Consider the following 9412-nt stretch of genomic DNA (forward strand, 5'->3'; position numbering starts at 1 on the left):
GCCGATGATCCTTTCAGTTTTGCGTCTGATTATCTATAAGTTATTTTGTCAACGTATATGTAATTAAAAATATGAATTGTATTCATTTTACATTTACTTTATATGTTTTCTGTCATTAAAAACAAGATCAGCGGAACTGAAGCGAGGAAGCGCAATCCACACGGACCGGTTTTTCCTAGACACGTTACATCCGGCGAGAGACTCGCAGTCGCAGGAGTTTGACACACACACACACACACACACCATGGCAGCTTATGGCGGTGAGGTTTACCTGTCAACATTTATTAATAAATGTAGTGTGGTTAAACTGTGTGTGATGTTATATCTGCTTGTTTTGACTGACAGAAATGGGAGTAATGCCTGAGATTGCGCAGGCGGTGGAGGAGCTGGACTGGCTGTGAGTGTGCTCCTCGTTCAGGGGTTTCAATATTGACACACTTCGAAACCGCTGTCATAGATCATACACTTCTCATAAGTTAGTAACCCATGCATAATTACAGTAGGTATTGATCTGATCTTCTCTTCCAGGTTGCCAACAGACATTCAGGCCGAATCCATCCCGTTGATTCTGGGTGGAGGAGACGTGCTTATGGTGTGTGTGTGTGTGTGTGTGTGTGTGTGTGTGTGTGTGTGTGTGTGTGATCACCACTCACCTGTGTGTGTTTATGTCCACAGGCTGCTGAGACTGGCAGTGGGAAAACTGGAGTAAGTGTGAATCCTTCCTCATAAACCGATGCGGAGTGACTCTGCACTTTGTTATAAAAACACATTATATATACAATGTATGGGATCCGTGATCAGTGAACACAACATGCGTGTGGTCCTGTAGGCCTTCAGTATTCCAGTCATCCAGATCGTCTACGAGACCCTGAAGGACCAGCTGGAGGGCAAGACGGGCCGCAGTTCTGTGAAGACCGGAGGAGCCGGTACCACACTATTAAATCATCCTACAAATTATATATATATATATAGCCTTAGCCACTCTTACTTTACATTGACATACCAGTAATTAGAATGACTATTTTCTTTTCTTTTTAAAGATGGATTGTTATTTTCAATGACTTGATTGTTGTTCCTGGATTTGTTGTCCACCCCAGTTTTCAATAAATGGCAGATGAACCCCTATGACAGAAGTGCAGCCTTTGGTGAGTGTTTAACACTGAAGTTAGCCTAGCCTGGATCCTGAACTCCTCATTGTGATTCTGATTGTGAACACAATTATGATATGACGTGTGTGTGTTCTTCTTCAGCTATTGGTGCTGATGGCATGTGCTGTCAGAGCCGAGAGTTCAAAGAGTGGCATGGCTGTCGTTCAACTAAAGGAGTCACGAAAGGTGAGCGGACGTCCTTCTTGAGTTTCTGTCTAAAACAGAGGCAATCCTGTCAGATTAATTCTTCTCCTTCTCCTTCTGCAGGGAGGTATTATTATGAGGTGACCTGTCACGATCAAGGGCTGTGCAGGGTGGGCTGGTCCTCTGCCCAGGCGTCTCTGGACTTGGGTATGCTTCAGTATGGGTTAGGGAAGCTCATTTCGACCAACAACCGCCGCTCGTTATCCGGTTATTAACCGTTAACTGATAAGATTATAATAATGAATTTGCTTTAAATAAAAATAAAATTAAAGCGTGTCTGTGACCCGTTAAAAATACAAAAAAAAATGATCACTGGTTTATTGTAACGAGCAAACCGCAGCAGAACCGACCAACACCAGAACCGGATCCACATGATCACGTCTGCAGCGTTTCTGGCAGCATGTGACCACTGAGAAAAACAGAACTAACTAATATATATATATAATAAAAAAAAAATAGGCCTACACTAAATATATTTTTTAAACTTAATAATTAACAAATTAAGATGAAAATTAAGAAGAAAACACTGAATCGGGTTGAAGCTTTTAAAAAACAGGGTTTTTCTCCATCAGACTAAGTTTTTTTGTCAAATAAAAATAGCAGGCCTCAATCCACAGCTTGTCTAGTTCTTATTTAAAAAAAAGTCACATGTCTACATGATGTGCGGTTAGTCTGGGTCTCCGATGGCACAGGTGTCCCGGGAATACAGAGATGGCGTATCGCTACAGTGGCCAACTTCGGGAAGCACCTTTCGTTAGCGTGTGGATGTTGGCTTCGCAGTGATTGCCGGTTGTGTTGTACTCGCTCTACTGCTTTATTTTAACACCGCTGGCAGATTTTGCAAGTACCTTCGTCGCCCTCTCTGCCGGAATGGTCCCACAGAGTCGGCTACTTCTCTTCGCTTGCTTCATTTAGCTTGCTCAGGGAAATGTGTCTTTAGGCGCGTGCGGTTGCGAGTGCCGACGCACCCTGTGAGTTAACAAATATAGGTATACTATTTAAATTTTTTTGAACCATGCAGCAAACAAACAACAAACAAAAAAGCTAAAAATATTTTTTATTTTACTTTTAATCCGTTTGACTGAGTATTAATCGGTCAAAATTTTGACTTTCGGTTAACGGTTAAACGGTCGATATGAGCATCCCTAGTATGACCTCATTACACTGATCTGGTTATAACACAATATTGTTTGTTGTTCTGTTTTCACCCTAACTCTCTTAGGAACGGATAAATATGGATTTGGCTTCGGGGGGACTGGAAAGAAGTCTCACAATAAGCAGTTTGACAGTTACGGAGAGGTGAGGCATGATGAGGCCTTGGATGTGATGCTCTAGGTTCAGAGGTTTGACGTGATTCATGTGTTCCAGGAGTTCACGATGCACGACACCATCGGATGCTACATAGACGTGGATAAAGGCCATGTGTCATTCTCTAAAAACGGTTAGGTTTGTTTTTATGCCTTTGAGATGTTTTTATTAAATAAATTAATAATATTTCCTATAATTGAGCATGTTGTCATGCATATGGCATGTTGAGTGTTATTCTGGTCACACTTCTGAACTGGGTCAGTAAGATTATTATTATTATTACTTTTTTTTTTTTAATTAATGCTTTTATTTAGTAAGGATGGATTAAAAGTGACATACGATATTTATAAAGATTTCTATTTCAAATAAATGCTGTTCTTTTGAATTTCTATTAATCAAAGAATCCTGAAAAAATGGTTTCCACAAAGTATTAAGCAGCACAACTGTTTTCAGCATGGGTTATAATAATGATAAATGATTCTTGAGCACCAAATCAGCATATTAGAATGGTTTCTGGAGGATCATGTGACACTGAAGACTGGAGTGATCATACAATTATGAAAATTCAGCTTTGCTATCACAGGAAAAAAAAATTTTTTTAATGCAACAGTTATTTTAATTGTAACGTGCCTTGGCGGTGATTTTAAAAACATGATAATCTTACTGACCCCACATTTTGAAACTAGTGTACATCTATTAATGTTTTGCATCACAATATTTCTTTAGTACCAGTGTACTATGCAGCCTTTAATGCTAACGCCACCGTAACTGGTTCCTGATTGGCTTTCCCAGGTAATGATCTGGGTTTGGCTTTTGAGATTCCTCCGCAGCTGAAAAACCAGCCGTTCTTTGCCTCCTGTGTGCTGAAGGTATCCGCCATACACAACTAGCTACTCTTTACATATAATCAAGCCTTCTCATTGCTACGTCACGTTTCTCTTACACACCAGCTATTCTTAAAATGTGTATTTGTGTCCAACACAGAATGCAGAACTGAAATTCAACTTTGGCGATGAACCTTTAAAGAACCCGCCTAAAGATGGATATGTGGCCCTAAACCAGGCTTCAGAGGGTCATGTGGTGAAATCCAGCCAGACAGGTGAGCTTCAAAGCACGTTAGTTTCTCACTGCCTTCAGGGCTTGTGTTAATGTGTTCTGCCGGCCGTGTGTTCTGTCCTCAGGCAGTGCTAAAGTGAGTCAGCTCAAAACCAGCTCCAACTCCCCCAAAGCCCTCATCATCGAGCCGTCCAAAGAGCTGGCTGAACAAACACTCAATAATGTCAACCAGTTCAAGAAATACGTTGACAATCCCAAACTGAGGTGAGCTGAGCTCGACAGGCGCTGCGGGACTGATTATCGGAGTGTCTGGTGAGGGTTCGCCGTTACTGAACATCACGATGTTGTGTGCAGGGAACTTCTGATAATCGGAGGAGTGGCTGCTAAAGATCAGCTCTCCGTGTTAGAGAGCGGGGTAAGTGTCCAGAGTCGACAGGACTGCTCAAAAGCTTGCGGTTCGGAAGAATTTAGGATGCATTACATGGATCAAAAGTCCCAGTAAAGACATGCATGTTACAGAAATATTCTACTTCAAATAAACGCTTAACGTTTTGAACTTTCTGTTCATCAATGAATCCTGGAAAAATCAGTTCTCACACAGAAAAAATAAAATATTTAGTAGCACAACTGTTTTCAACATCGATAATAAGAAATGTTTCTTGAGCACCAAATCCGCATATTATAGTGATTTCTGACGGATCACGTGACACTGAAGACTGGAGTAATGGTGGTCTTGGGCTGAGAAAGGTTGAAGACCATAATATAGAATTAGAAACATTAGACCATAATACGGCTTAGAACCATTTACAACATTAAACTAAGTTTACAATACTATGTATTAGGGGTGCACGATATATCGAATCATACGGATATAAATCCGATGTTCAGTTCCCGCGCTATATGCAGATTTAATGGAGTCCACGTCCCCGAAAGCAACAGTTATAAGCTGCACTTTATTGATCATCAGCTAAAATGTCTAAATCAAAGACGGCAATAAGAGAGAGCGGCAGCCCTGCTGAGATCATTTCATTTCTTTACTTTTAATGAAGATGACTGTGTGTTGAGCGTCTGCGACTTACTTTCACTGTGACTGCGATAGTTTGCACGATGGCTTGATGATCGATGCTCCGCTTCGGTGATGCGGCTGCAGTAGCGTCGTCATATCTGGCTATAACACGACATATAGCCGATAACACGCTCTCACACGTTACATTTATCATTTTTGTTTGGAGTAAAATGTACATGTGGTTTCAACAATGATGCATTTACACTTGTCCAGTTTCGTCTGGAATGCGGCCCAGACCTCCAGAAGTGGTGTGAGCGATCGGAATTGAGATATCGAAATTAATATCGATATCGCAATATCACATTTTGTCAATATCGTGCACCCCTACTATGTATCTTTCTGTATGATTACTTTATCACCTCATTGTCCTTTTAGGTTGACATAGTGGTTGGGACCCCAGGAAGACTGGATGACCTCATATCCACAGGAAAGCTGGATCTATCCCAAGTCCGCTTCCTGGTGCTGGACGAGTGTGTACGTTCAACACTTGAGCTTATGCAGCTCTGTACAGTTTAGCATTTAAGCAATAGGAGTTCTGTGGAGCGCATTCATGGCATGCTGTAGATTTCACTGTAAATCTTTTAGACTTTTAGACTTTTTTGGGGGTTTTTTAATCAAGATTATGTGTTAAATTTAGCTTAACATTTGGGAAAGTGTGCAAAAGAAATGCTTTTATTCTGGTGTGATGCGTCCAGGACGGCCTTCTCTCCGCCGGATACACAGACTTCATCATGAGGGTCTACAACCAGATCCCGCAGGTGACGGCGGACGGCAAGAGACTGCAGGTGAGCCGAGCTCTGGGGTCATCAGTGTTGTCCGGTGCAGTTCCGCATAACCGAACCGTGTGTGTGTTTAGGTGATCGTGTGCTCCGCCACGCTGCACTCGTTCGACGTGAAGAAGCTCTCCGAGAAGATCATGCACTTCCCCACATGGGTGGACCTGAAGGGAGAAGACTCGGTGCCGGAGACGGTCCATCACGTGGTGGTGCCAGTCAACCCAAAGATCGACAGGCTCTGGGAGAAACTGGGGAAGAGCCACATCAGGGTACATGTGTACACGTGACGCACATCTCACTGCATTATGCCTTCGCCTGAATGTACAGAAGTCTAATCCGTGAGGTTGTGTCTTCCCAGACGGATGAAGTTCATGCCAAGGATGACACTCGACCGGGAGCCAACACCGCAGGTCCGAACCCGCCAGAAACACACCCATGCTTGTGTTCTCAAATGTGAACATTTCAAAAGGGCCTTGATCAGATATGAAGGTCTTGCAGTGAACACTTGTCTGTGGCTTTCTCAGAGATGTGGTCCGAGGCCATCAAGATCCTGAAGGGAGAGTATGCGATCCGGGCCATTAAGGAGCACAAGATGGACCAGGCCATCATCTTCTGCCGGACCAAGATCGACTGCGACAACATGGAGGAGCACTTCATCAAGCAGGGAGGAGGTGAGGCTTACATCCTCATCGAACCGCCGTCATATGCCTTCACATCTGGATGCTAACATCTGGCTCTCACTACAGGCCCAGACAAGAAAGGACACCAGTTATCGTGTGTCTGTCTTCATGGAGACCGCAAACCAAATGAGCGCAAGTATAACTTGGAGCGGTTCAAGGTAAAGAATAAATCGGGCCATTGGAGAACTTCATTAATTATAGTCACTTCTTATTAATGTGTTCTTTCATCATCCTCACTTCAGAAACAGGAAGTGAAGTTTCTGATTTGCACAGATGTGGCCGCTAGAGGAATCGACATCCGCGGTGTTCCTTACGGTGAGCCCGAGACCGATCCTTTCCTAGAACTACTGTACACATCATCTTTAATTAGCATTCTGCCACAATAATAACTAGTAGTAATATATATATATATTAATAATTTAATGTTTATTTTCTGTATTTAAAGGATAATTCTGGTATTTAACACCTTGAGTCTATATTGTAGTTTGTTTTGGATGAACAAGAGTGGTGGACAACATTTCTTTGACAATGGTTCCTCTCTCGAGTTTTTGACTATAATAGAATTGACCATGGACCCATTTAACATTGGAGTCAATGGCCATGTCCGAAAATGTCATTAAAACAGCCAATAATGTTCGTTTACAAAACTGTTAAACTCACCGAGTGGTTAGTGGTGTTCGTTGATGTTCCAGAAACAAAAAGTGTTGCGAAATACAGTTTCTGTCGTGTTTTATTCGTCATTTTGTAAAATCCCATTGAATTCTGTTGAAGGACTGAGTGCTCGTTAATATAAATGCGCTACCGGAAACGGAAAGTGGGCTGTTTACATTTGGTCGATGTCGTCTTTTTGCTCGCTTCCGTTTCTCATAAGGCTAGCGAGCAGAGCAACTGTGCTCCGGGAGAGTAAGCCAAATAAACTAACAAAACCTTCATTAATTGTTACTTGTAATATGAAGTTGAACTCGACTGTGACCGTGAGTGTCCCGCGAGACATAAACATCGGTTATCGCCATCAAGTGGTCGGGAGTGTGCTAACGCTTCAGATTCAAATATTGAGCGGAAGTTACACGGTTGTGAAGTGTCTGAAAAAATAGTTCCACTATAGCAAAATAAACGGATTGGAATCATATATTGCGACGATATATTGTTTATAATTATCAACGAACACCACTAACCACTCGGTGAGTTTAACAGTTTTGTAAACGAACATTATTGGCTGTTTTAATGACATTTTCGGACATGGCCATTGACTCCAATGTTAAATGGGTCCATGGCCAATTCTATTATAGTCAAAAACTCGAGAGAGGAACCATTGTCAAAAAAATGTTGTCCACCACTCTTGTTCATCCAAAACAAACTACAATATAGACTCAAGGTGTTCAATACCAGAATTATCCTTTAATAAAAACGAAAAATTATTTGAAGAATGAAAGAATTATTATTACTTTATTATATATTTTGATTGTATTATTAAATAAAACATCATTCATTTATAGTCATTTATAAATAGATGAATATACTGTTAATATTCATGCCAATTTGATGTGCAAAATGATTGCAATTGTTTAGCTGTCAATGCTCGACTCTTACTTCATTTATGCAACAAACTGCATTACCCATGAGCACAGACGTCTTCTGTTACATGCAGAAGTGCAGAATAGTGTTGGGTTCTGCTTAACAAATCCATCAATGTGCCATTTATTATTAGACCTGTTGTTTAAAAAACATAAGTTTCTGAAATGAAGTAAAACCGGATAATTGCAGTATTGTGTTCTGTGTGCAGTGATCAACGTGACTCTGCCGGATGAGAAGCAGAACTATGTTCATCGCATTGGAAGAGTTGGCAGAGCGGACAGGTGACCAGCGCTGGTCTTGTGTCATTACGTGTAGATGCATTCTGTCAGTGTGTGTGTGTGTGTGTGTGTGTGTGTGTGTGTGTGTGATATATATTTGTGATGTCCCTACAGGATGGGTCTGGCTATATCCCTGGTTGCAATGGAGAAAGAGAAAGTAAGTGGGAAGTACAGGGGAACTGGTGTAAAAGTAGAAATGTATGTTGTTTGTGTTGTTAATTGTGTGTGTGTGTGCGTGTGTGTGTGTGTGTGTGTGTGCACAGGTGTGGTACCACGTGTGTGCCAGCAGGGGGAAAGGCTGCTATAACACCAGACTCAAGGACAGCGGCGGATGCACTATCTGGTACAACGAGAAAGAGGCGAGAATGCTTTTCCTTGACATTAACATTATTCTCACTGATCGTATCCTTATTTTAATTGTGCTTCTGCTTTAGTTGTTGTCAGAAATCGAGGAGCATCTGAAGTGCACCATTACTCAGTGCGAACCGGACATCAAAGTGCCCGTTGATGAGTTTGACGGCAAAGTGACGTACGGGCAGCGCAGGGCTACGGGCGGTGAGTGTTCTCAGATGTCCAGTTCTCAGGCCATTCACATCGTATGATCTCTCTCCCTGATCTCCATATCTGTGCCCCCCCCCACACCCCAGGCGGCCTCTATAAGGGCCATGTGGATATATTGGCCCCGACCGTACAGGAACTGGCCAACCTGGAGAGAGAGGCTCAGACTTCCTTCCTCCAGCTCAGCTATCTACCCAACCAGCTCTTTAAAGCGTTCTAGAGCACGAGCGCATGCGCCGCGCAGACGAAGACTAGAGGACAAGAACGTCCCTCACTAACTTTACATAATACATCTTATTTCATTTCTGGTTCATGTGGTTTGAATGCAAGTTTGAAATTTGCTCGTGCTATTATTGACTTTATTTGATCAATTGATTGTTATTGATTTTCTTTAATATTTTAAATATTGAAGAAATGTAAAAATTGGTTTTGTTTTTCCAAAGCATTGTTAATAATGCAAGTGGCCAACCTGAAATAAATGAAAAGAGCATAATGCTTCCGTTTTCTTCAGTTATTGTGTTTACAACATATAAGCAGAGCTCATCTTTTCAGTATTAGAGAACATTTTACTTTTAATTTAATCAAATGCAGAGGCAGTCGATAAAAAATTATTTTTATTTACAATTTTTTTTTATATTTTCATATGATTAGAGCTAAATAATCTATTATAAATGTATTATTTATACTATAGGCTAGTAATCACAATCAGTGTATGTTAAATAACGTATGCCAAATAACAAGCACATGAAAAAAATGAAACCAT

General features: G+C 41.4%; 1 protein-coding gene across 1 annotated transcript; it reads left to right on the forward strand.

The window, feature by feature from the left end:
- The first annotated feature begins 21 nt into the window (after positions 1 to 21).
- ddx1 (DEAD (Asp-Glu-Ala-Asp) box helicase 1) lies at positions 22 to 9144 on the forward strand. The gene is made up of 26 exons (XM_079584709.1): positions 22 to 260; positions 346 to 397; positions 529 to 592; positions 676 to 705; positions 830 to 926; positions 1098 to 1145; positions 1251 to 1334; positions 1416 to 1499; positions 2575 to 2651; positions 2721 to 2793; positions 3453 to 3529; positions 3645 to 3759; positions 3842 to 3980; positions 4071 to 4131; positions 5158 to 5256; positions 5478 to 5567; positions 5639 to 5827; positions 5917 to 5968; positions 6083 to 6229; positions 6305 to 6396; positions 6481 to 6553; positions 8022 to 8094; positions 8206 to 8248; positions 8355 to 8450; positions 8526 to 8646; positions 8739 to 9144. The coding sequence occupies exons 1-26, from the start codon at positions 245 to 247 to the stop codon at positions 8867 to 8869; spliced, it is 2223 nt and encodes a 740-aa protein (XP_079440835.1). The 5' UTR covers positions 22 to 244; the 3' UTR covers positions 8870 to 9144.
- The last annotated feature ends 268 nt before the right edge of the window (positions 9145 to 9412 follow it).

The sequence above is a fragment of the Phoxinus phoxinus genome, assembly GCF_949152265.1.
Source record: "Phoxinus phoxinus genome assembly, chromosome: 16".
Lineage (NCBI taxonomy): Eukaryota > Metazoa > Chordata > Actinopteri > Cypriniformes > Leuciscidae > Phoxinus > Phoxinus phoxinus.